We start from the raw sequence: 27,745 nt of genomic DNA on the forward strand, positions 1-27,745 counted from the left end.
ATTTAGATTTATATATATATATATATATGTATTTTTTTTTTTGCTGAGGAAAAGCAATTGATAAGAAATGCCAAGCATAAAAATAAACTATGATAAGAATCCCTTTGCTGACAATGGTAGAGAGATGTATCCAAGGGAGAAAAGAAAAGCATAATTTAATAATGAGTTTATTTATATAAATAAATGAGAGGTACATTTAAGTTACACTGGATATGTTTAAAAGAATGAGGAAACACTTTTTATTTTTAAACAACAGTATTTACACAGCACTAGACAAGTGTTTAACTTCCCATGGGAAATGATAGATGTCACAACATGAATACGTGATTTTTAAAAAATATATACAATACACTTGGGAAAACCAGAAGTTTATGAAATCCTTTTGAAATACATTCTCCAGGTCTGGTTGATTCACCTGGGAAGCAGCCTTTTACAATGAAGATCCCTGCCAGGTTGAGTTACACGTTGGGGGGGTGGGCCCAGGTCAGTTAGTTAAGCATGGGCCTCAGTAGAACACATGGAAACTAACAACGAAGAAGCCCTGGTTGGTTTTTTAAATAGCATCTTATAATGTTAGCCATGCTGAAAAGGGAACAAAGCTCACGTCTGCTTTCCAGGTTGAGATCAACCAAGGTGGAGTCCACGGAGGTTCGCACCCACGAGAGCCCAGAAGGCAGCTGCTTCCCTTGGATGCCTAGGACGGCCAAAAACTGGGACCGTAAGTAGCTCAGTGTACACATCCACTCTCCACTGTGGGGCGATCGCAAAATCCCAGCCGTTTCCAACTCACCGAGAGCAAGGACTTCCTTGACCGGCCTGAGAGAACCTGTGTGTGTGTGTGTGTGTGTGTGTGTGTGCGTGTGCGTGTGCGTGTGCGTGTGCGTGTGTGTGTAGGGGGGGGTCACAACACGAGGAAAGCCCGGGCTAACAGAACGCTGATCTCCAGCCGGGGGACAGGGTGTATGTGCCCGCAGGCACAGGAGGAGGGGGCAGGAGTACTTGCCGAGGAAATTCCCTCGGGGTCTGGCGACAACACTGGAGCCAGAGGAAGCACGCCGTCGCTTGTGGTCCCACTGGTGGCTGCAGGCGCAGCCTGGGAGCGCCGCGCTGCGGCCGGCTCACTGCGCCGAGCTCTGCAGCATCTGCTCTCTCTTCCGTGGGTCACAGAAGAAGCGCAGTTTCCTGGGAAGCAGTTTCACCTGCACAGGCATGGCTTCGTACTCCTCGCTGTCGATGCTGAAGGAGCCCCGAGTCCCCTGGAGAGAGGAGGGTTCTGAGCGCACCTCTGCGACTCCCTGTGGCTAAGGGTGCAATCTAACAAAACCCCCCAGTGCTGACTGGTCCTGGAAATAACTCCAGTCTGTCCAGTCCACGAAAAGGGACTTTTCTTTTTTGAAGGATCTTGAATAAGGTTGAAATTTTAAAGTATTTATCAAAAGTCCAGAGCCCTTCCACATTACAGATGTATGAAATTGTCAAAGAACTGACATGATAAATAACCAAGGATATCCATTAAGAAAATAATTGAACATGTAACCAAGGGCCAGAGACTATGATCCTTCTATGCGAAAGCAAAAAAGAGCTAATTCTCCTGTGAGGGACGACGTGTCCACTCGTTTTCATTCCCCTAAGACTTGCTGGGCTTTTGTGTCAACACTGGTGTCATCACAGACTCTTTGGAGCCCTGCTACAACTCAGTTAATTCGGCATTTGCTCCATGAAACTACGGTGGCAGCACATGTGGACACCTTCCATTTGCCTACAGTTTCAATGCAGTACAGCAGCAGCATGGCCAGAGCTCTTCAGAGATCCGGAGTAGCGGAAATCAAATGACCTTCAATCCATGCATCTCCACGTTTTATTCCTATCTACAAAGGTGGTTATTCTAAGCACGGCACACGGCAGCACACTTGATAGGAAAAAGTAAAATCCACTTCCTACCAGCTAGGCAACTACGGGTCACTAGAGAGAGGGAGAAGCTTGGCTCAGAAACTCCAAGTCCTCAGAGGCCTGCTCTAAATCTGTAACTTAGAAGCTTCTGTCTTTCTCCTTTATTTCAGAGTCTGCCAAACAGAAGGTGCTTAAGTGGCAGCCAGGAAATATGGACTGAGGAGGAAGAAGATGGAAGGACAGACAGACAACCCAAAACAGCAGTTGGGCATCCTTACCTCAGGAAGCAGCAGAGTGCAGTGGCTGGCCTGGAGACACTCGGTACCAGCTGCTCGTAGGCCAGGGTCTCTCGTCTTCTTACTTCTATTAGTGAAAGAAAAATCAAGGTGAGAATCTTCGCTGGCAACTGCATCAAACTGCAGGGAAGCCCTGTTCTCCCCTTATGAGGGCAAGGGAGAGACTGAACACCAGGGCTCAGTGAACTAGTGTTACGCTATGTTCTAGAGTGAGTAGACTGACTGACTTTCCTGCTGTAGAGAACTTCATAAACCTGAGGCTAAGTTTCTCTCTGTTCTCCATTTTTGAATAGTTCTATATCTATTAAGCCATTAATCTCAAATTTAAAAATTAGGATGTAATTAAATCCTTTGAGAAAAGCATTAGACTTATGCGATCATTTCATTAAGGACAAAGTAGTTTTATTCTAGTTTAGGGTAAATAATTCTTTAATCTCTGTAAACAGTCTTATATATTTTTTCTGAGAAAACTCCATATGTAACAGCCTACTTAGCACATTTACCTTACTAAATGGCTGTGGAGTAAAGCAATAAGGCACAAACATACTTGACCTCAATGCATATATGCCCCATTTGGCCAGTTATGATAAATACAAAAAGAGCGAAAAGGAGGCAGGAGTTTGGGGCCAGCCCTAGTTACTTGAGGAGTAAAAGGCAAGCTTGGGCTGTAAGAGACCCTGTCACACACACACACAGAAAAGTCAAGTCTATCATCTATGGTTATTTGGAAACAGCAATTCTTTCATGTATGGAATTATCAGAGTTTTAAATAGCTTCACCGTGTTCCATTAAGATATTCACATGAATTACACAATTTACCAAAAGGAAACTTTCTAAGAATGCTAAATACAATGCCATCTAACTTCAGAGGTACAGTGGGGTTTTTTGTTTGGATGTCAATTTCGTAAAGGAGATTTGAATATGGCTGCTGCCAGTAGCCAGAATTACGTAAGATGCTGTGTGATTTGTGCACATGGTAGAAGTGACAGCCCTTTCCTTCTTCCCTTTACTATACGGCTATAGTATACTATACTATAATCAGAGGCTACAAGGAGCCAGTCAGTATCTGAAGACTCTGTAACAAAGGCGAGAACCAGCAGACTAATGAAAGACATTCTGCTGCCTGCGCAGGAACAGATAATGAGGTAGCCATGGAGACACAGCCGCAAGAGCAGCAATGTCCCGTCCCTCCATGGGCACGAGGGGGAGCACCAGGGCAATGCAAAGGCAGCTGAGCAGACTCCTGGTTGGCATGGGAACACACGGTTCCTTAGATACTTGGAAGATGTCTGGAGGGTTTACAGAACTCTCAGCCAATGAAGTTCCAGCCGAGGCAGGACTTGACAAATGAGGCAGGACTCTGAAGAGTCTATTGGATTAGAAAGGGGAAACCTGGGAAATGCCCAGTGTCCTTTCAAGTCTGTCCTTGATGTTCTGGGGACAGGAAGACAAGGTGGGTGGCTTGTACATTGAAAGATACCAAAGTGCTGCTAAATGTCAAAAGCCTCCTTGAGACTGACAGGCTGTCCTGAGACAGAAGGCAGGATAATATCCTTCTGTTTTACAGATGGGAAAGGATTCAGACAAGTCAATGGCCTTAGAGCTCCAAAGTGAGGAGCCAGTCACGTGCTTGGACTAAAACTAGAGTCCGTAGCTAGGCCTGGAACCCTGAATTCTTTCAGTTGAAAAGCAGACTGTAACATCTTCCAAAATGTGCAGAGGAGGCAAAAGTACACAAGCAGCTCCGTTATAAAAAAGAAGAGCTCGCAGGCAGGCACACAGGCCTTTGCCAGCTCTCCATCTTAAGTAGACAGTCCACTCCAAACAGAAAGGTTTGATAGCACAAGTTATTTCATGGAGCTCCATTTCCCACAGGCCAGGCAGGCACTTACCCTATAGTTATGAAATCTCCTTTGCTGACAGTATCAGGTTCAATGCAAATGTTCATAAAGTCTTCTTTGCCCTAGAAACATCATTAATGTCTTTCATTAATATGACTGTTAAGTCTTGGAAATTGGGCTAATGCAGCTGTCACCCACAGGGGCCTGTGTTCTTTAAAATGCTCTAGATGCAAACATGACAGGCAACCAGAGCAGAGAATTGCAACCTATTTGTTCCCCAATACTAGCTGTAAACTTTGTGCGTCTATCCATAGACAGCTCTGAACGACTGAGCTACAAGGAAGCGCTGTGGAAAGTCATGCTTCCTGTGCGCCCCTCAGTCAGTCACTAGTCATTAGCTACACCACAAGCCTAGGTTCGTGAAGCAAGCCCAACACTTCTGGAGGCGTTCTTGGAGGATTTCAAACCACGTAGGCCCAGGAGAAGACACACGGTCCTCTGAGAGCCGTTGACTGAGTTTCAAATGCACCACCAAAGTACAGCTGGGGCTCTCAAGTAGGAATTACAAACACAATGTTTTGACATAATACTCACATTTAGTTCAACTACCTACTGGGTGCCCACTTCACTGTAGGGAGTGCAGGGAGTAGACAGAACAATAAAACTGTATATTTCTGAAAACAGTAGAAAATGGGCACACTAGAAGTACATCAGGACACTGGTGGCAGTGACATCTTCAATATTTCTTTGGTTTGCCTGTGTGTGCCATATACTGTATGTGTTCACGACACCATGGAGGTCAGAAGAGGGTGTTGGATCCTCTGGGACTAGAACTAAATGGCTGTCAGTTGCTGTGTTGGTGCTGGGAACCAAACCTGGGTCTTCTGAAACAGGAGAAAGTGACTGCGAAGCCAGCCCTCCAGCCCCGGTGACTACATTTTAAAGAGAGGACGGATGAGAAGGTGACTCTGATCAGAGTCCAGAGGTGAGAGAGAAGAAATGTAATATATCCATCTAGGGTGGCAGTTTTCTAGTAGCAGGCATCCCTGGAGGGCTGGTTAAGATCTGGACCCTGTTTGTATCTGTTGGCTAAAAGTTAATGTTAAAGGGAGACTCAGACTCTGCTGTCGTTCCCAGGGTTCCTAGCTTAGGGGCTGATATGACGTTCAAGAACTTTGACTTCAAACAATAGCCAGAGAGTCTGCTGCTGCTCACCCAAAGACCATACTCTGAAACCTCCTATCTAGGAAGAAGACACCCATACAAAGGGAAGTAGCTAGCAGAAAGAAGCCTTCAGGTCGGGGCAACCCTGAAATGTACAGAGAACAGCAAAGAAACCCCCATGTCTGGAGAATGAGTGGCAGGGACGAGAGAGGCAGCTGCAGATGGGGGAGGGAGCATCTTGTTGGGTAGGGCTCTGTAGACCACTTTCAGGAATGTGTTTTTTAGGTTGAGTGAGATGGAGAGCCAGTGGAGGGTTCCAAGGAGGGTAATGTTACCGCTTTTGGTAATAGGGTCACTCTGCCCGCTGTGCTAAGAATTGAGATGGGTCTAACTGCAGAGACAGGCAGTGAGCCAGTAAAGAACATTACAGAGAAATGAGCAGAAGCAGCAAAGGTTCAGTAGATGCCAGGACAGTGAAAAGGGCCAATGATGGGACATGGCGTTGGAAGCTGGCAGGGGGGAGGAGGGAAACTATCCAGTCCCCACGTCTACTTGATGCAAAGGGAATGAAGGGAAAGAAATCAGGCATATTTAAACTTGCAGTGGGGCAGCACAGCCATGCTCCAGTTAGAATGGACACCAACATGTATTTTCTGTTAAGGGCCAGAGAGCTGTCAGAAGTCTCTATGCCACTAGATTCTGCTGCGTACTTAGTATGTACTTAGTAGTACTTAGTATGTAGAAACAGCCACGCGGTACTCAATGTATTAGTGTGTTTGCATTCCAATAGAATCCACAGAAACTGGAATTCTGTGTGATTCCAACTGTTTAAAATGTAACAACACCCTAGCTTGAAGGCAGCTGGCCAGGTGGGCCTATGGTTATCCTCTGTTGACTGCTGTCTTCAGCTTTGTCAGTTAGGTTGCTTGGCAATGGTGACTGCAAGTTAGTCTCCAGATTCTGAGACTACTACTTTTGTTCCAGTACTTAGGACATGTCTCTTTAAGAGTCAACACTCCAGATTTGACAGCAATTTTCACTTTTACCTGGCAGTTCTTGGTCCTGTGAGGTGACTGCAATCTCCTAGGACTGAGCCTGTTTCTTATGAGGAATTCTTTCTTTCTTCATCTTGGCAGGCTTCTCATTTACGTATATCAGTGAAAATGCAAATAAGCTCACAGGCATCCCTGGATCCCCGGCTCAGCCCTCCAGGCAGTTTTCTTTTACTTGCCCCTGGTAAGCCCCATCCCCACGCAGGAGGTTGGAGCAGACACAGGGCGCAGCTCATCTGCGTGCCTTCTCTCTGGGATCCCTGCCCTATGCTGTTTGTGTCTTTCCAGTGTTGGCCAACAGTTACTTCATAGATTTTGTTCAGCGTTTAAGGTACAAAGGTAAGGCCATTGCTTGTTCTGTATCTTGGCCAATAGTCTCATATCCATTCAAAAATCAACTCATATTGACAGATTCAATGAGAATCTTACTGTCTTATGGGACGATGAAAAGACACTTGATAGAATTTAATGCCTAAGACATTTAAAGTTAATAAAACTGTTGGCAAACCTAGCAAGTTTTCTTTATTAGAAACTTCCTTATCTAATAAAAGGCATCCAAAAAAATTATATCAAATTCAAGAATAAAGCAGTGGCTCCCATAAGCATTACTTCTGTCCAGCTGAAGTCCTCACAGAGAAGGGAGGAAAGACAGAGGGTTGTAAAGAATGTGTTTAAAAGAAAGAAACAAAACTGGCACTGTGTGCTGTTGATATAGCAAAATCTATAGCAAATCTAAAGGAACCCATAGGCAAACATAACAGGAATTTAATTAGGATGCTGATTCATCATCAACATGCGTGTGCGTGCACACACACAATCAATTACACGACCATTTCTTTAGTCAGCGAGAGAACGGAGTTTTAAGAGATATATTGATAATAGCATCAAAAGTAAGATGACCAGGAGTATATCCAGCAATAAGCAAATGCTATAGAGAAAACAATAAAACTTTGTTGGGAGATCTTGAAGACCTCAGTAAATGAAGAGATACATCACACTCACATGCCAGAAGGGTCAATACTGTAGAAATGCCATTTCTCCTCAGATTGATCTATATGTGCAATGAAACCTCATAAAACTTTTATGAGGAATCTGATAAACATTCTAAAATATTTGTAGAAATCGTGGGGTGGAAGAGCTTGCTGCAATTCCAGAGGAGCCCAGGTCTGTTCCGGCGCCCACACTGGGTGGTTCTCAGCCATGGCGCCAGGGAAGAGATGGGTGGCACTTCAATAAACTGGTCTGACTACTGGAATGAATAAACAAACTGGAGCCTTACCTCATCATTCACAATTATAGGTGACAGTTTTCCTTTTTTGAATAAAAATGGAACCAACCACCTCATAAAAATCATTTTATGTTAATTTTTCATTCAGCAATATATGTTGAGCATATTGCCACATTAGTAAATATAAAGATTATATATTACTTTAAATAAAAGAAAAATATTCATTTTATCAATCTATTTAATGCATGTTGCTGTTAAGGACTAAATATGCTTATTTAAGAGACATCGAATTTCTGACATTTTACACTCCTAAAGATGTTTTTATACTATGGAAATATCATTTTAATGATAAGTAAATATTTCAAGCTATTACGTGACAGCTACAATGTCTGAATAGTTTATTGTATTTGCTTTGCAAAGTGGTGAGGAAAAAAGGAAACATAATGAATGTGCTCCACTAGCAATAAGAAGTACGGTGTCACCCGCCTTTGTCATTAGCACAAAGATAAAAGCATCCGGCAGCTTGAGTGTGGCGCATCTAGAGCTGAAATCACATGCTCGCCGAGCTCAATGCATTCACAGGGATTCAGAGAACAGAAGGAGGGAAAAGAACACAAGCAAAATGCGGGGAATACATTGCTACCAAAGACTAAGAACACAGAAAATGTGTAATGGAAATTTTATCTTTTCAAAACTCTCTCTGAACAAAGCACTTTCCAGCCTCATCAACCCACGGTGGTTTCAGAGTTCTGTTTAAGGGAAGACTATGTACACTAGGAATTTACTGTTCACACCCACCAGCTAAACAACTACACTTGCCAGGACAAGGGATATGCACATGCATGGGTTCTAGACAGTCCATATACATTACCAAAACTAGTGTTACACCTTATAGCCTCATGAAGGCTAAGAGTTCTGTTCCCATTCACATCACCCACATGGCAATCCAAAAGTAACTTTCAGTCGGCATTGAACACTTGTTCATGTATCTATATGTATCTCTCTCTCTACACCCCACCACACACACACACACTGAACACTTGTTCATGTATCTCTCTCTCTACACCCCACCACACACACACACACTGAACACTTGTTCATGTATCTCTACACCTACACCCCACCCCACCACACACACACACACACACGTTTTGTTTGTTTGGTTTGGTTTTTCTTTGTGAAATAGTCCTGGCTATCCTGGGACTCACTCCATCGAGGCCACCAGGTTGGCCTCGAACTCACAGAGATTCACCTGCCTTTGCCTCCCGATTGCTGGGATTAAAGGTGAGTGCCACCACGCCCAGCTGAACACTTTTTCCTTAACTTTAGTCTAAAATGCAAACATTACATGGTGTGATCTGAGGATAATATAACTCATTTATGTAAGATTTTTAGGACAATGACTCTCACACAATAAACTAAGTAAATATGAGCTATTTTTCCTCAAATGTTTCCCTTTGTGCATTTTCTATTTTTGGTCCTTGGACCATTATATAGTATTGTCTCTGTTCATTTCTTGTTGATTTATTTGAGGAGTTTGTGATAAGGAAAGCTAATAAATGCTGGTCTGCCACATCCTAATATACTCCCTAATTGTCATTCAGAGGTTTTTAAATTAGTCGATGAATGCATCAATATAAAATCTGCCTTAGGTGTCATGCTTAGAAAAACTTGTTCTTTCTAAATTTATAGTGACAATCATTAATTAATTCAACTGGAATTCTTTCAGAAGGTAAAGAGAGCTGTGTTTGGAAATATTTTACAGGCAATGCAAATTATGTGTATAAGCAGAAAACAAAGCAACACTCCAAATTTGCTGTTGGGACTAACCTTCCCACTACCCTGAGGCTCCATACACCAGTTTAGTGATTGCCCAGGACAGCAGTGACCAGACTACTCTGGTTTTCATAAAAGCAGAATGCATTATAGTTGAGTATGACTTAACTGGCAATGTTGCTAACACAGGTAACTAAAGTCTTCTCCACTTTAGGGTCAGTATGGTTTTTCCAAAAATAGCAAATAGCAAACATCTAAGGCTTTGGGGCTACACAGTCTCTATCACAACTACTCCAACTCATTCACTCTACTGCAAGGTTCATATGAAAAACACGTATAAAGGAACACATTTGTGTTACAATATTGCTTTATACTGGATTCTGAAATGTGACTTTCACATGTGCCTCATGTACCACAAAATGTCACTTTTTTCCATCATTTAAAATTAGAAAATCAATTCTCTTATGGGCAACATACGATCAGCTGACAGGCCAGTTCGCTTTATTTCACTTCCTGTGTTTCCTTGTTTTAGTGCACTGGCTGAAGCAGCACTAGCCAGCAAAATTTTCTACATTAATGGAAATTTTCATGTCTGTACATCCAGTATGGTAGCTATAAGTTACATATGGCTATTGAGTATATGGAATATGGCTCCCATTACTAAGGAACTGTATTTTAAACCTTATTTTAATCCTATGTACTTTAAATTTAAATAGCCACATAAGGCTAATAGCTACTGCTTTGGACAGTGCAAATATCTGAAATCATATATGATAGCTTGTCTACACATGGCACACTGGCCTGTAATTCCACCATTCAGGAGAGTGAGCAGCAAGGTCACATTCTGACGCTAGCCTAGACTGTATAGCAAGACCCAGTCTCACCAGAAAAACCCCCATGTGTGTATAGCTATAGGTCTGTGTGTTTCTTCTGGGGAATCTGAGTCTATGTAGTTAATATAATCACACAGTCACAAAAATAATGCATGTTTACTCAAGTGAAAGTTCAACTCTTTTCTAGCTTTTTACTTGTAAAGCTTTTGTCCTGAATCCTCCAAAGGTCACCAGAACTTTAGCAAAATATTTGTCCAGAGACCCTTGAACTCATGTGCCCCAACACACTCAACTACCCTGTCTCAATGCTGCTGTCTCTCAAAGGCACACTATAGTCTCCTTTACTTGATCCTTTGATCCCCATGCTCACAGAGTAAACCGTAAAAATACTGAATTAGCGCAAGAAAGGCACCTGCCATTTTTCCCCAGACACCAAATTCTTCTTTTAAAACTGAGAGCACTTACCATCAAGTCAAGTTGGCTGTTTCGGGTTGTGATGGACAGCTCAATGGTGGACAGTTGTACATCTTTCCAGACCTGTGGGCTCACCTCTCGGGAAAAGGCTGTGGGAATCCATCAGACACGGGTCAGTGCTCTCTCTCTCTCTCTCTCTCTCTCTCTCTCTCTCTCTCTCTCTCTCTCTCTCTCTCTCTCTCTCTCTCCCTCTCTCTCTCTCTCTCTCTCCCTCTCCCTCCCCCTCCCTTCCCTCCCCCTTCCCCCCCCCTCTCTCTCTCTCACACACACACACACACACACACACACACACACGTGCGCTCGCCCCAAACCACTGAGCTGCTAATAACTGTACTTGGCTTCCTCAGCCCCAGCCCTCTGTCCAACTCTATACTTCCCTTCTTCTTTCCTATACACAAGGGTAAACACTGGTCCCCTATACCTAATGCATGCTCCCTGTAAGCAGGTACAGTAGCACAAATGTCAGTGGCAGAAATTGCTGTGCCCATTCGCAAGACATTGACGCCTACTCTGGCAACACCTGAAGTCTGAATTCAACTGGAATGGCTCTTGCTCTGCTTAAGTGTCTAGAACTGATTCTGGGTATCTGCTCCAGAGCGTTTTGAAGCTATGTAACCCACAGTCACCATGTTGCTCACCATCCTGTGGCTGTGCCCAGAATGAGGCAAGCCTTCGTAATATTCTCCTGTACAAAGAAGGACGGCAAGGGGTCTCTTCAGGCTCACAGGGAGGTCTTTCTGTAGGTCCCGTGTAAGAGATGGAGGCCTGATGGGTCTGAGGCCACTCCTGTTAATGCAGAAGAAAATAGTTTTCAGCATGTGCATATAATTCCTAACTCTGGGCTTTGCTCTGCAAAGATCAGAATTCTAACAAGCTAATTGTGTCTTCAATGGGCAGAGTTCTCTCTACTTTGGAATATGAAGCCTTCAAGCTTCCTTTTCCTCTTCAAACCTTGACTTGAAAACCATCAATACAGTGACCTATGGTCTCTATTATTTCCCCTAACATACAACAGAGAAAACCAAATTGAACTGACAGCTACTGCTCATACTTACTTATCCAAACAACAGAAATCAACATGAATGAGCAGAGTGGTCCCATTAACAAACTTACCTTTAGTTTATCAATGGCATACACAAACCTACATCTAACGCCTACTTCACTGCTGGTCCCATACTCCATGTGGAGGACAGAATGCTTTGGCTAAGACTCAATTCAAAAGCAGCCTGATGCCTCATCACTGCCTCAAAACCTATAATTCTCAAACTGGATATTTTTATACATTTTTATCTACTATTATTATTAGTAGTAGTATCAGCAGGGGGGAGAGCCTTAAATTGGGACTTAATATTTATTTGGGTGTGTGTGGGGGAGACATATTAGCAGAATATTGACAGAAAACACAGAGGAGGCTATTTGTGACATCAACAGCTCTCAGGCTCAGGGGCTATGTGACAGTACAAATACTCTTGACTTGTATATTTAAATATTCTGTGCCACTTTTACCTGCTTCGTTTTCAGAAGACCAGTTATTCCAAAGCATATCAGGTCCATCAAGAAGAAAGTCTAATTCCCTCCAATGTCACTTCCATCTGGCTCGAACAGCTATTTCCCTGTCTCAGTGAAAAGGGAAGGCCTTCCCCTGTGTAAGGATAACCACATCCTTCTGTGTATGGGTTTAACCAACTCTTCTGTCTTTCTTTTACACAAAATTCGTTCATATAAAAACTAATGCTCTAGTCTCCTCCTCTTCAAAGTTCAAAGTTTCTTGAAAAATCTCTCTCTGTCTCTGTCTGTCTGTCTGTCTCTCTGTGTCTCTGTCTCTGTCTCTCTCTCTCAGACAGGGTTTCTATGTGTAGTCCTGGCTGTCCTGGAACTCGCTCTGTAGACCAGGCTGGCCTTGAACTCACAGAGATCCGCCTGCCTCTGCCTCCCGAGTGCTGAGATTAAGGGCGTGTGCCACCACCCCTGGCTGTCTCCATTTCTTTTCCTCCCATTTGTTTTCTTAGCTTTCTTTATTATTACCTAATCCTTTTCTTTGAAGCTTGCCAAACCTTTGGCAGATACCAAGTTCAGAGGATAGTCACCTGTTCTTATTTAGACTCCTGCTGTTGCTTCTGAAAACGTGTGCTTCTTTTATTCTCATTTGAAATTCCTCTTCTATTGGCTGAGATGTTGGTCTCTCGGCTTTTCTCTTAGTACAGTCACTTCCCCCCTTTGTTTTCTAAACGTTTACAGTTCTTTGTGCTATGCCTGGCCATCTGTTTTTAATGGCACCTTTCCCAAACTCATACTTTCAAAAGCAGTCACAACCTTATGGCAATGGAAACGGATTTCTTTATCCTAGAACCTCTCTCCGAGTTCCCGACATACATATCTGTATTCCTATGTTCCACCGATATGCCACACTAATCACATCCGAAACTAAAATTTCATCTTCCTCCATAAACTCGGTCTTACCCTAATATCATCAACATTGGTAATAAACAAAAAACTAAGTTACGCCGGGTGTTGGTGGCGCACGCCTTTAATCCCAGCACTTGGGAGGCAAAGGCAGTCGGATCTCTGTGAGTTCGAGGCCAGCCTGGTCTACAGAGCTAGTTCCAGGACAGCCTCCAAAACAATACAGAGAAACCCTATATATTGAAAACAAAACAAAACAAAACAAACAAACAAAAAAAACTAAGTTACACAACTCTAGCCCCTCAAACTAGAAATCTTCAATCTAATATTCTTCCATCTTCTGGGAATTTTACTCCAGTAGCACTTGGATCCATCTGCCATTAGCAACCTCAGTCTACACCACAGCAGCTACTCTTTCCCTATCACTGGGTGACTTGGTCCACCTTCCGTCTGCTGTTTTCGCCTATAGCCCAACTGCATTGTGAGGACAAACAATTTTTCCACAATGCAGATGTGCATCTGAAACCTGCACATGCAGATGTGTATCTGATACCTGCTGTTTTCGCCTACAGCCCAACTGCACATGCAGATGTGTATCTGATACCTGCTGTTTTCGCCTACAGCCCAACTGCACATGCAGATGTGTATCTGATACCTGCCCAAGTCAACCCTGTCCTTCTAGTTCCACTCGCAGAAACTCTACTGCACTGGTCTGAATCAATGACCATGGTTTATCACAGTGACTTCACACAGCCCATTTCTCCATCCCAAAAGCCCTTTATCCGGTTCTGCATAGTGCCACCTCCCTCCGAATGCTGTCTGACTCCCTTCAAGTTCGGGAGGCCCTCCTCCTTGCTCCTCTTGCCCATCTGCATCTCTGTTCCGCCATCTGTCAGGCCGCCGTTCCGCCGCGCCTCTCTCTGGCACGCCATTACTTCCTGAGGCCAAAAAGCCTGTGCATTGTGAGCTCTGAATGCTAATCTCATAGCAATGAGCACTTGAGGAACACTGAGTGGAGAGTGTTTATAGGATCTAAAATGCCATCATTTAAACATGGCTACTGTTTCTGCCTAGTACTGTTTCTACTTCACCAGGCAAATTATTCTCCTTAACAAGAATACTTTTTACTAATCAGTTTGCCTTAGGGGTAGAAAGGCCTTGTCTTTTCTATTTGATTTTTTTAAATTATTGTGTTTATCCCAAGTATTTTACTAACTTTAGTTTTTACATTTAATTTTTTTAACCCAAGTACATTTTTCAAAGTACACACACATCACCGCCACTGCCGCCGCCGCCGCCGCCACCACCAGATAACTCTAAATATTAACATTGGAGTCTAGTTTCTCATACTGATTTTGAGATTAGACAACCAGAATATGGTCTGAGTGAAAGATGAATATTGAGTGACTTTCCTATTTGCTCTCTCATTCATATGAAATTGTTGAGCCTCTTTTCTATGCCCCTTACCCTCATTGGTAACCAACCCTAGGGCTTTATACATGCTGGCAAGTGCTCTGCCACTGTGCTGTGCTACAGACAGTAATAACTTTAATGTGTTTTATATAGGGCACAGGGTTCTGTGATGAGGGAAGCGTTCTTGATCAGTACTATCTAATATAGCAAGCACTACACTTGCTTAGCCAACACATTTAAAACCCTACTGATAATATCTACACTCCCATATAATTAATGTACACTTCGTTACAACTCTTCAGTTCATTGCCAGATACTAATATAGACACATATTGATGACCTAGACATTCTACTCACTCTGTTCAAGGTTCGTCTGGTTACCTGAATAGAGAAGACAAGTAAGCATGCGTTTGGCCATGGAGAGAATGAGGGTAGACAGATAGGTAGGTAGACAGAGAGACAGATAGATATACAGATGTGAGGGGTGCTTGTCTATCAAAACAGGAATGTTTTCTGAAATTATTTAAACCAAATGGCCCCATTTTAGTGTTGGAACTTGTGATATGGCTCTGCAGCAAGAAATTAGTATCTCAAATATACACATCAAAAAGAAACATTGAATTAACATAGGTCAAGTTCTACATTGTAAATTGCATTTACCTTAAGAGTGCTGAAAAAATGTGCTGCTTTAGTTTTTAGTGGACCAAGATACCAGTACCTAAGAAAAACAAAGATAAAAAGATGAAAAGAGCTACCAGTGTGCTAGATATAATCTAAGATAATTCATCAGGACTGTACCTCTATTATGATTGACTGCTTTAAGGGCTTGAAGATTATAGCATAACTTATATAATACAGTTATAACGTAAATTTTAATGGCATACCCAACAATATGCAATTAAATGGTAGAAAGATTCTTGTAGTTAATAAGTGATGTATATAAGTCTCTTTGACCCCTAAATTTATACTTATATACATTATTATACAGACTTATACCCATAGAATACGTTGATCATACAGTCAAAAGGGCCACAACAAGAGCAATAAAGCCACATAGAGATAGTGTATTATAGATGCTGTGTGACATGCTATGTTAGAAGATACAAGACTGGATCCTATATCCCATGGCGCCTCTCACACAAAATGCACACACATTCATATAAACCATTATAATTCACATTGCCCATGTCATATAGCTTTAATATGCCAAGTGTTAAGTCTCAGAGTGAACATTTGTTGCACATTGTGAAGCGCATAGAAGGGTTGCAATTAGAAAGTGATGCAGATGCCATCCTATAGATTAGCCCTGATACCACCATGATACTTGACTACTCCTGATTGGTTCATGTCAGAAAGCCTTTCCTGAGCTCCTATTACATGTATGGAGAAAGACGTATCAAGTATAAACATACAGAAGAACACAGTATAAAATTCTTATGTTTGGACCCATAAATACTAGTAAATAAGTGACTACATGTGTCGTGGTATAAACTAATCACTATTTATTGGCAAGAAAAGTCAAGAAAAAAGTATTAGAGTGGTCGTGTTGTGCAATAAAACTGACAAGATACAGGTATGGAGCAGAAAGTGACTGGGAGTGAACCAGAAAACCACCCTGATTCAAGTGGCTTATTTCTAAAGTGTCAGCAGTCCCTTGCACCTTTGAAGGTAGTAAATTTGGACACTATTCTTGTAGTCCTTCTATGGCCAGCAAGGGCAAGTTTCTTATTTCACACCAAAAGAGACCACCTGCAGACTTTGAAACTCATTGTTCACAAGCCAGCCAAAAATATGGAGCTGGGAGATGAGCTATTCCTAAGACAGCTGACCTGTGCTAGCGCTGAACTGTTGATCGCTTTGGAAATCAGTTTGTTCTACGCACACTTTCTCAAAGATAGCTAAGCAGTGAGCTGTGGAACCTGAGATGACAGACCAAACACAAGGTAATTTGTGGAATCAGCATAACCGTGGCACACTTGCAAATAAAGAGATGAGAAGATTTAAGACTGTAGTGTGTAATGAGACATAGCAGTACTTTTCCACTGACATTTCACTGTCAGGAATTTCATTACCAGGGATAATAGAGTGAAACATGTGAGAAATTTCTGTGAAGAAAGTTTAGCAGTCTGGTCCATGAATTGCAAGAGGGGTTTCTTGATGAGAGCTGTACACGAGATCAATCATAACTCAGTAACCTCTACCAAAACCGTAAGTCCTGGGCTGTAGGCAAAGGAAGGAGGACACTCTACTAGAAATGAATCCTTGCGTGTCTCCTTCAGGAAGCCAGGCTACACAACTCTTTCCTAGCCAGAATTTTCATTCCAAGCAGGCCTTCAAAACTAAGTCTTTTCCCATGGAAGCCAGCAGCTGCTCACCGATCATTCCTGAGTCTGTTCTTCCAGTCAGCAAAGCCAGATACCCACCTTTCCCCCTTCAAAGGGGCAGCCCATGGTCTCTCCACCTACAGGCTTTTTCAAACAATAGCCCACATACAGTCTGCTGACCTCCTAGCACTGCAAAGGCTCCCTGAGGCCAAGGCACAGGCAGCACCTTGGGGTTCAGCTAAAAATGCTGCTGTATGATAAGCAAGTCCTCCTTCTACGTAGCGTGAACCTAAGCTAAATGTGTGAAAAGAGACATGCCCTTCTCTTTATGGTTTTCCCTGTCCCTTCTTCAGCCTATGGATGCCAAACTCTTACCTGGGTGCTCCTATTGCATTATCAATACCTAATATAGCTTCCTGGCCCAAAGGATTTACTCGTATACTATTGTATTTTAAAACCTCAAATGCAAGGATGGCATAAAACTTTCCAACGATCATCACATATCAACAAAGCAATCCTTTACTTGCTAACGTTGACGCCAGCGTCTCTGAAGGATCCCCATCGGAGGCCAGTCATTGCAAATACAGGCTGTTCCTTTTCGCCCTGCAAGTTAAATACACTCGATTTAGCTTTGTGACAATAGTAAATTCGTAAGTATATAGAAAATGTCCTTGGCCTACGTCTCACTAAACCAAACAAATATTAAAGCAATTAACCCTATGAACACATGGTAAGAGGGCTTCAATGATCTATACTTGTGTTTAGTTCTCATGAATCTGCTGGTAAGGGAACATATTAGCTGTAATTTTGAGTAGCTAAATTCTAATAGCTGAAAAGTGATAGATATAGGGTCCCACGTTTTAAGAAGAGGTGCAATACCATACACAACTCCATGGAGTTTGCTAAAAGACAGAGGGACCAACCAACATGGATTCTCCCATACCATCAATTCTCTATCCTGACCAATATAAGCTAAGACCTGGGCTGGGAGCAGCCTGAGGATCTTTGGCACTAGAATTTGCTGGCCTGAAGAAAGCGCCTTGCAGCTTGTCCTTAAGAGATCAAGGGTTCCTTCGGTCCCAGGACCAGCATCACTGTGTCAAAGCCAAGCAAGAGAATTTGTGTAAGAAAAGCAAGGGAGAAGAACTGTACAGGAGACACTGGTCCCCTCGCCCCTGCAGTGGATTGGCTTTTCTACTCTGTACTCAAACAATCAATGGGGAGAATGAACTGGAGAGAGAGAGAGAGAGAGAGAGAGAGAGAGAGAGAGAGAGAGAGAGAGAGAGAGAGAGAGAGAGAGAGAGAGAGAGAGAGAGAGAGACAGAGATGGCCTGGTTAGGCAACTGGCTGACTGGCACAGCAAGGACATGTTTGTCTCTGGGTGCCAAATAGAGAGTACTTCATCTGAGAGTTGTAGGCCAGCGGCTAAGGCACTCAAGAATGAAGAGGCTACCGAGAGTACTTACCCTGAGAACTACAGGAGGAGTTCAAAGAAACGGAGCTAAAACAGATTTCCAACCTCGAAATACAATGTCATGGGGAGGTATACAAAAGGAAACTCATATGAGCCCATTAGAGGCCTAGCAGTGAGGCATCAGCAACCACCAGGGAGATAGAGCACTGCCAGTCAAGCAAAGAGTTTCTGCTAACCTTCCTCTTAGCTTTCAACAAGAGAGAAGCTACAAACAACAGATGAGGGTACAGCAGAGCCAAAGTAAGCATTTCATGGATATTGCTAAGAGGACAGATTACTAGCTGATCTAGGAGATGAGAGAAGGTGCAGTTGGTAAGTGTCATCGAACAGAGACAAAATCAGTGTAATCCAGATTCAAGGCCTTAAAGGCCTCTGAATGACCTTGGCTTTTATTCAGGGAAGAGACACTACTGAGGTCTTTGAGCAGAGAAGTGATGTGCCCTAACTTGTGATCACACAATGGTTGTTGGAAACAGCCCATGGGGAGGCAAGGTCATAGTCAGAGAGCTCTGCAGTAAGATTAAAGTCACCAGGTGGGCACAGGAGACTGAAGAAGAGATGCTGGTCTCTGGAGAGGTTCTGAAGGTGGAGCTAACATGGTTTCTTGCCTCCCTCCTATATGTGGTCTTTTAGAGTACGTCATAGGAAGAAACACATCTTGACTGACTGCCTCACCAAATCGAATGTCCAATGACATGTGACCACACACTGAATGGTGAACGAGCTAAATATGATACTATTATATTCGTGATTTCTTGTATTTTTGGAGAATCTTCAGTTCGTGTTATCAGGTTGGGGTGTGTGTGGAAGGAAGAACTCGCATCAAGCTTTGCCTACAATGTGTATGGCATCACACTTTGTCTACAGAGTTATCTTCACATGCTGAGAGCAATTTTCAGAAATAAGAAGAGGAAAAAAATCCATTAAAACTAAACTGATTCCTCAGAAACTAGGGTAGAAGTTACTGCTCCACATTTATAAGAATTGATTAAAATTTTTCTGCTTCCTGAGCTGTGTCATTAATATACAGGGATTATTAAAAAATCTGACATCAATGTACAAAATCAGTATATGAGAGAAGGGGGTTGAAATAAGAAACACTTAAGTACAAGCACAGCAAGAATTTCCAGCTAAGCTTAATTTACTTTGCAATATATCATTTCAAATCCATATACAACAAATACTAAGTCACTGGGTTATTTAAAAAATAATCTCCTAACTCACCTCCTTTGTTAACAATCATATTTTACAACAATGTCTTTACAGATAACAATCTCTTACTAGTTATCCTTTAATCACAGTCCTCCTGTTGTGTGAAAACAACTTAGCTGTATTACATGAAAAGAGCAATTGCCATTTAGATTATGATTAATGAGATCATGATGGAAAGTCTAGACATCGCTGCATGAAGAAAAATGAAAGGAAACTTGGCTGCAAACTTGTAAGTTTACTGTTGTTGATTTTTTAACCCTTCTGTTCCCAAATACACAGAGATTTATTCTTACTCAAGAATGCCTGACTTAGCTTGGCTTGTTTCCGCGCAGTTTTTCTAACTTAACTTATCCTGTTTCTCTTTAACTGTGCTTTGTTTTCTACCTTTCTCTAAGTATCTCTCTTTCCTTCTTATTCCATGGCTGGCTGGGCATCTGGACCCTGGCATCCTCCTCTTTTTCTTGCTCCTCTCCTTCTTCTCTCGAGTCTAGATTTCTCCTCCTATTTATTCTCTGCTTGGCAGCCCTGCCTATTCCTCTCCTGCCTGGCTGATGGCTGTTCAGCTCTTTATTAGACCAATCAGGTGTTTTAGAAAAGCAAAGTGACACAGCTTTACAGAGCTAAATAAATGCAACATAAAAGAATGCAACACATCTTTGAATCATTAAACAAATATTCCAGAGCATAAATGAATAATATTCCACGACAGTTCACCAATTATAAATAGTGCTGGTAAACTGCATATGAGTTAGGTGTCCCTTGACTGAGAGACATAAGGCCAGAAATGTTCCCCATTTTGGAGTTTCTCAAATTTTGAATATTAGCTAAAAATTTTGGTTGAAATTTCCTAATGCCAAATCAAAAATGTGGTTTTCACATTTTAAAGCATATGGCATTTTGATTTTCAGATTAGGGATGCTTAGCCAGTGTAAGATCAACTTTCAGGGTTAAAGCTGGGATCATGGCACAGTATATAGACCTGAAAAGTCTTACAAAATCGTTAAATGAGTGAGCACTAAACGTCCATCCAGAATGGGGCTGGCACATCGAAGGGTTCACTACTGCATAGTGACTTAACTCTGCAGCTCTACTTCCAAGACATTTGCTCGTTTCTGTCCTGTTGTTAAATTAGATGAAGAGAGAATACTTGCTTAACTCCTATCCAAAAATCTATATCTTATTTTCTCAGATGTTAAAAGGACACTGACCAAAAATTAGAAATTGCTAATGAATCATTTCATTCAATGTAAAAGAACACTATTTATACCTCTTACCTAAAGTCAGCATTGCCAAAGTGTTCTCTTTATACTTATCTGTTTTTATTTGTTTTATTTTTATTTATGTGTATATTTGCATGCTTGTCTGTACATCACACATGCAGTGTCCACATTGGCCAGAAGGGGGCATCAGATTACCTAGATCTATTGTTCAGTAGGTTCTGAGCTGTTCCACTTGGCTGTTGAGAACCAAACCTGGCTCCTCTAAAACAACAGCCAGTGCAATTTCTCCAGCCCCTGGGTATGTTTTGTAGTGTTGTTAAGTTTGCAGTTATAGACATCACCCCAGAATATTTCAGCAATTACCTCCCAAGAGTAACGGAGGAAAATGCAATACTCTTGGAGAACCTAATGTTGAAATGCAGTCTCTAAAATACAGTTCATGTACAAGTATTTTACTTATTTACTTATTTTAGCAATTTCCATGATTATTACTTTTTCATTCTTCAAATCCAGGATTCTTTACTGGAGTCTTTTTTTTTTTTTTACCTTGAACAGACCACTTACTTTCCTTGGATTTTTCTAACACCGACATTTTTGGGATAGGCAGTCTAAATGTTTAGAATGACCCCAGAGTTTGGATTTTTCTGATTACCTCTTAATTCCATTTAGATTAACTGACATTTGGGGCAGGAAACTATACATTCGCGTGGAATCATTCTCAGAAGGCAGATACAGCCAGTTTTCTTCATGGTCAGATAAGGCAGCATATGCTAGATTTCTTTATTTCAAATACATATTTGTCCCTCTTAATGACTAAGTAAATAATTTTGGAAATGCTTGTAGATCTGCATCTCAGTAGATGTCTTCTTTTTTATTTATTTATTGTTTGTTTGTTTTGTTTTGTTTTTCTTTTTTGAGACAGGGTTTCTCTGTATTGCTTTGGAGGCTGTCCTGGAACTCACTCTATAGACCAGGTTGGCCTTGAACTCACAGAGATCCACCAGCCTCTGCCTCCCGAGTGCTGGGATTAAAGGCATGTGCCACCAACACCTGGCTTCCCAATAGATTTCTTACCATTGCATTCAGTTTCTACTGATGATCTTGACCTAAAATTAATTATCAAAATGATGACTGAAAAATCAGCAATTCTTCTGTAACATTGCCTGGACCTCAGGAACTCCTCATTTTTATGTAGGACATTATAACCTATCACAGTTAATTTTGATATCCTCACACCAGTAGGGTGGCTCTTAACATCTTTCTATGATGTCCATACCTGACACCCATTCTTTGAGAACCATCTTTTCACTGAGTCATGGTAGATTTTTGTTTGTGTTTCTAAGACAGCAGTAATTAAGGACCAAAGTCTGAGTGCCCAGTATGCTGTGAGGTAAAATTTCTTCTATACCCATTCATTAGCACAACCAGCAAACATTTCTAAATCAAATTATTCTCTACAAATAAGAAAATGTTAATAAGAAAATAGCTTAATAGAAAAATGTAGAATTCTAAGATGCAGGAAACTACAGAACAGCGTGAGAAAGGTTGGACAGATAATCTATACAGTCCTAACTATTCTTAAGCCATGTGAAAGCTAAGATTCCAAGACAACAAGTGCATTGAATGATGAAGAGCAGCGACTCCAGCGGGTCGTGAGAAAAAATTCACCTGTCGCAGAGCATGGATGAAAGATACAGCCAGCATTTAAACAAGTACAGAAATCAGCCATCTGAAGTACTTTATGAGTCTGTTTTTCTTTTAAAAGGCAGGGTTTCATGTAGTAAAGGTTTGCTCAACTTGCTGTGTAGCTGAGGATGACCTTGAACCCTTCATCCTTGTGCTACTACAGAGGGTTGGGATTATAGGCATACAGCGCAATGTCTCGCTTCAGGGGCTCTTCTAATGCTCAAAACAACCATAGACAGATGGATTTCTTGAATAGGTGGAGGAATTAAAACCAGATATAACTGTATCAGGAAGTGGTATCAAAAGATGACATCATATATTTAATGCTACTGAATTGCAGACTTAGAATGACCAATGACCACAGTTGTAAATTACATATCATGAGGTCCTAGGGATTAAACCCCAACACGTAAACACACATTCTAACATTTGTTTATTATACCTTCAGCCCCAATTACAATGGTAATTAAAGTGGGGATCATATGCACATTAATTAGTGGTAACAGAATCATGCATAGTGCTTTTCTGGGGACAGGAGGAGAAAAAGAATGCCATGTTCAACATAATCCCATGGGAACTATTTAAACTTTGTTTTCCTCGGGGTGTGCTTATTCCTCTGATAACTTTTTCAAAATCTGAAGGAAAGGTTTTACCTTGATCTGCAAGACATCGAGTGGGACCGTCTCTCCTTTCACAATGGCGAGTGTGGCGTCCGTGATGTGTCTAAATGGGAAAAATGGAAAGAATCCCGTTGTAAAAGGTAAACACCACCTCCTCGTACACAGCATGCACACAGGTGTGCACACACTCACACACACCCACACTCAGAATCCTAGGAGAACAGCCAGGAAAAGCCAGTCTTCTGGAATAATGCTAAGAAGGGGGGAGGAGAGCATGGGGAGAGTTACCAATTGAGAACAGTACAATGTTCTGAGAGATTCATAGAGATTGGAATGTATGTATGTACCATAGTGATCATTTGTTTACTTAACACTTACTAAATCACTCCACTGTGCCTATTAGTGGAAAATATGGTTCTTAAATGCATAACAATAACACAGCACCTTTTAATCAGGGTAAGAAACCATTTGGAAAAAAAAATTTCTGTCTTCTCAAACAGCCAGATGGTAACTAACAGACAGGACTTAGAGCTATAATAGCAATCTATAGTCCAGGACCCAAGACATATTTCCTTATTTTCCAGGATTACAAGGATGTTCTTCAAGCTTCATTTTCACTGCTGATTGTTTCAGTCAAGGCACCAGACTATTCTTACCCACATTCTGACAATCTATTGAAAAATCTATATGAAAAAATTAAAAACTCACTGATGCGTCTACTATGTATTACACATCCAGGGCATATAAAATTATGCCAGATCTGCAAACAAGCCTAGAGTTTGTACTTTAAATTCAAAGCCAGACATATGTAAATACATGACATATGGTCAACAAGAAAACATTAAGCCAAGTGGCGAGACATTGAAATATCTGCCCCCCATGAGAAGAGTAGAGCACTACAGAGAAACCCTGTCTCGAAAAACCACAAAATTAATTAATTGATTAACTAATTAAACAAAAAAAAAACAGTCTGTACTGTGTGCTTATTAGCACCATCATCTGCCTCCTCCTGGAGAACAAACACTCCCCAAAGTACCCGACCAATGAAAACTCTCCATCAGCACAATGCATGCCAAATAACAGGCAGGCAGTATTCGCTTAGATATCTATTCTCTAGAATTTCAAGCACACAAACTGCAGAGAACTCCTGAATTATTTCTCACTCAGACCTAACAATTATTAACTCGTGACAAACATTACTTCTTCACATTACCCTGTAAGCCACTAGTCAATAAAAGCAAATCTGAATCCTTAATAGATCATTATGTATCTGCAAAAGAGACAAGAAATACTATTATTATACCTAAAATATTGACCCACTGTGTATCAACATATTTAGTCTGTTCTCAAGTTTTAAATAAATACTTCCTTTGTTCAAGTCAAGGTTCAAACAAGACACCTAAATGGTGATTGGCTCATGTGTGTTAAATCTCCTTTACTCTGCTCTTCTTCATTTCCCTACCTGTTAAAGAGATTGACTATTTGTCTACTGAGTTTCTGTGGATTTGAACCTTGGTGATTATGTGTAAGGCCCTAGTGTATACATACCTACTCTAGGTATTTTCTGAGTACAGCTAGAATGGAAATTTGTATCAATTTAGTCTTAAGAAGAGAAAGAACACCTGTCTTTTGGTGAGGATGGCAACCAATGAAAATAATTACCTAGATTCACTGAGTCTCTCCAGCTCCATGTTCTATCGTTCTTTTTCATCTATCTTCTATCTTACAAAAAGAACCTTTCCCTCATTAACAATCTGGATACAATACAATACAGGTCACGTAAGAAAGCCAAGATTAGGCAGGCATGATGGTGCATGTCTTTAATCCCAAGCCATGGGAGACAGAGGCTGGTGTATATGTGAGTTCAAGGCCAGCCTGGCCTACAAAGCTAGTTCCAGGACAGTCAAGGCTGTCAAAAAACAAATAAACAAACAAACAAACAAAAAACACCCCCAAAGAAAGTCAAGATAAATGTTTAAATCCTTTAAAACCGTGAAACAGGGTCTCAGGTATCCTAGTGACTATGAACTTCTGATCTCCTCACCTCTTATCTCCCCAGTGCTAGGATTAGATGCACGCCATCATGACTGCTCTATTCCAAGATGGGAATGGAACCCAGGGTTTCATGCTTGCTAGCATTTTATCAGCTAACGTAAATCACTTCTCCCTCTTTCCCATTTATTTCGTTACGGTCTAACTTTGTCCTCCAGCTGACTTTGAACTGGCTATATAGATGAGGCTGACCTTGAACTCACAAAGACACACCTGCCTCTGCTTTTTGACTGCTGTATTAAAGGGGTGCACCACACCTTTCTGCTGGGGAATACGCTGTCACTCACATTGGCTTACTAGAACACTGATTGGCCGGTGGGGTGAACAAACCAAAGAAGAAGGGAGGAGTCGGGAGATGCTGGCCAGAAGGGAGAGAGCAAGATGGGTATGCCGTACTGAGAGATGGTACCACCACGTGGCAGAGCGTGAATAAGAAATATGTGTTAACTTAAAAAATGTAAGAGCAGCTTAGTAATAAGCAAGCCTGACTTATTGGCTGAGCATTTAAGAGTAATATTAAGCCTTCCCGTCAATTATTTGGGAAGCAGCCACCAGGTATTTGGGAACAGGTGGGCAGGAAAAGAAACTTCAGTGTACATATGGCCTTCCAACGCGGAGCCCCATTTCTACATAAAACCTGACAAAGGATTCTAAGCACACAAGAACAAAGTCAAGGATGGCTTCTTGGTATCTGCATTTTCCCAGGTGGGCTCTGTTTGATGGCAGTGAGTAGAGGCTTGGCTCCTTTAAGAGACGGCTCCCTGACTCAGTACTGGCCGCAACATGAGTGAGTCTTACAGATCCCACTACCAAACACTTAAATGGGGTTTATGAGTAGAACACTACTTGGTGGTAGCATGAACCCAGAAACTTCCCAGAGATGGAGTGTTAAACATGGAGAGAGGGAGTTAGAAGAAAGAGAAGGGGAGAAGCGGAGGGAAAAGGAGGACAGGAGACAGCATGAAAATGAATTGGGAATAGAGGAGAACAAGAAAAGAGACACCATAATAGAGGGAGCCATTATAGCTTCAAAGAGAAATCTGGCACTAGGGAAATGTCCAGAGATCTACAAAGATGACTCCAGCTAACAATCTAAGCAATAGTGGAGAGGCTACCTTAAATGCCCTTCCCTGATAATGAGATTGATGACTACCTTATATGCCATCCTAGAACCTTCATCCAGTGGCTGATGGAAGCAGAGGCAGACACCCACAGCTAAACACTGAACTGAACTCTGGAATCCAGTTGCAGAGAGGGAGGAGTGATGAGCAAAGGGGTCCAAGACCAAGCTGGAGGAACCCACAGAAATAGCTGACCTGAATAAGGGAAAGCCCATGAACCCCAGACTGATAGCTGGAAAACCAGCATAGGACTGTTCCAGACCCCCTGAATGTAGACGTCAGTTTGGAGGACTGGTTAATCTATGGGGCCTCTGGTAGTAGAATAGTATTTATCCCTAGTACATGCATGAACTCTGGGAGCCCATTCCACATAGAGGGGTACTCTCTCAGCCTAGACACATGGGGGAGAGCCTAGGTCCTGCTTCAAATGATATGACAGACTTTGAAGATCCACTATGGAAGGCTTCAACCTCCCTGGGAGGGTCAGTGGGGGGGGCAGAAAAGGAGGTTAGGGAGAGGAAACTAGGAATGACATGCATAACAAACTTGTTTCTAATTTTAATAAAAAAATACACATAGGCTTGGGAGAGAAAAGAGAAAGGGTAGAGATAAAAAATGTAATAGGCCGTATAAGGATGGAAAATACAGAGAGTCTGGATTATGTAATTATTATGTTGTCTTTCGATCTTTTGACTGTCAATGAGCAAATAACAACTGTTGAGAGACATTTGATTATAAAAGCTCCTAGATTAAATCAATCTATATATATATATATTAAAAATATCGTGACTTCAAAATTTAAATCAAAAGGTATGTTACTTCTGGAAAGTGGCTGTGGATTCATTCTGGGTTAAGAAAAATCATATTTGATCAAGGAAGACCCCCTGAAAAATCTCCAACAGATGGCCCAGATGATCCAAATGTTTCTTAACACCTTTGTTGCAGTTTATTCTGAGTTCTACATCCACAAAAGCTTCAAGATTACTAGGTGAGATGATTCAGCCTCACAGAATACTTCAGTCAGGACTTGATCATAATCCTAAATTTTTTCAGAGTCCCCCTAAGATTAGCAGTGCCCTCAATCAACAAAAAGTAGTCTACATAACTATGCCCACATTTCCAAAAAAATGGTTATGGATATTTACTATCATTTAAGGGGAGATGGTTACAAGTTGTTATTGGTAATAGTCAGAAAAAAAGCTGAACAAGAGAATAGATTCAAGGATGTCTTTCTAGAAAGAAAAGGGGGATACAGAAATAGGATAGCTTGTTTTACATATCAATCCCAGTTCCCTCTCCTTTCCCTCCTACCCTGCCCCCACCAGCCCTCAGATGTACCATAATTTGTACAGCCGCCAATTCATGAGTTGTCTGACACTGGTATTATTCCTGCTTTTTGGTAACTAGCAACAGTTTTTACAAATAAGGTATGGATCTGTATGTCTGCATTTCTCTTAGGTAAAAGCCTAAAAAGTATAACACATTTATGTTGCATTCGATAAGAAAAAACCACATTAGTTCCTATCAAGGCCGTAACGTACTACTTGGCATTCCTGTCATCAATACATGAATTTCAATTGCTGAATAGACTTAATAATGCTTATGCTGTTTTAGAATGCTTTTCTTCCTTTTATTTAACGTAAGCCATTGCAAGTTGGAGAGATGG

The 27,745-nt window shown here is 41.6% G+C and overlaps 1 protein-coding gene and 2 long non-coding RNA genes across 7 annotated transcripts in view; 2 read left to right on the top strand and 1 right to left on the bottom strand.

Moving 5' to 3' along the window:
* Nucleotides 1-151: 151 nt before the first annotated feature.
* Nucleotides 152-27,745, bottom strand: part of Agk (acylglycerol kinase) — a 73,919-nt gene continuing 46,325 nt past the window's right edge. For all 3 annotated transcript variants that reach the window (XM_005085760.4, XM_013125030.3, XM_040728550.1), the window contains 8 exons: nt 22,940-23,009; nt 17,218-17,297; nt 15,031-15,088; nt 11,193-11,340; nt 10,546-10,643; nt 4,079-4,149; nt 2,169-2,253; nt 152-1,256 (listed from right to left, as the gene is read on the bottom strand). In XM_005085760.4, the coding sequence (XP_005085817.1) occupies nt 1,119-1,256; nt 2,169-2,253; nt 4,079-4,149; nt 10,546-10,643; nt 11,193-11,340; nt 15,031-15,088; nt 17,218-17,297; nt 22,940-23,009 (748 nt within the window). In that variant the 3' untranslated portion in view covers nt 152-1,118. The remainder of the gene's footprint in view (nt 1,257-2,168; nt 2,254-4,078; nt 4,150-10,545; nt 10,644-11,192; nt 11,341-15,030; nt 15,089-17,217; nt 17,298-22,939; nt 23,010-27,745) is intronic.
* On the top strand, nt 593-8,592 carry LOC121132990. Of its 3 annotated transcripts, XR_005869704.1 has the most exons (4): nt 593-718; nt 2,061-2,276; nt 4,921-5,012; nt 6,328-8,592. It is a non-coding gene; the product is annotated as an uncharacterized LOC121132990 (long non-coding RNA). The 3 variants fall into 3 exon arrangements; XR_005869703.1 differs by having other exon boundaries at nt 2,061-5,012; XR_005869702.1 differs by having other exon boundaries at nt 4,921-8,592.
* LOC121132991 lies at nt 21,562-24,302 on the top strand. The gene is made up of 2 exons (XR_005869706.1): nt 21,562-23,046; nt 23,491-24,302. It is a non-coding gene; the product is annotated as an uncharacterized LOC121132991 (long non-coding RNA).

This window comes from Mesocricetus auratus, unplaced genomic scaffold, assembly GCF_017639785.1.
Source record: "Mesocricetus auratus isolate SY011 unplaced genomic scaffold, BCM_Maur_2.0 Super-Scaffold_100019, whole genome shotgun sequence".
Classification (NCBI taxonomy): Eukaryota; Metazoa; Chordata; class Mammalia; order Rodentia; family Cricetidae; genus Mesocricetus; species Mesocricetus auratus.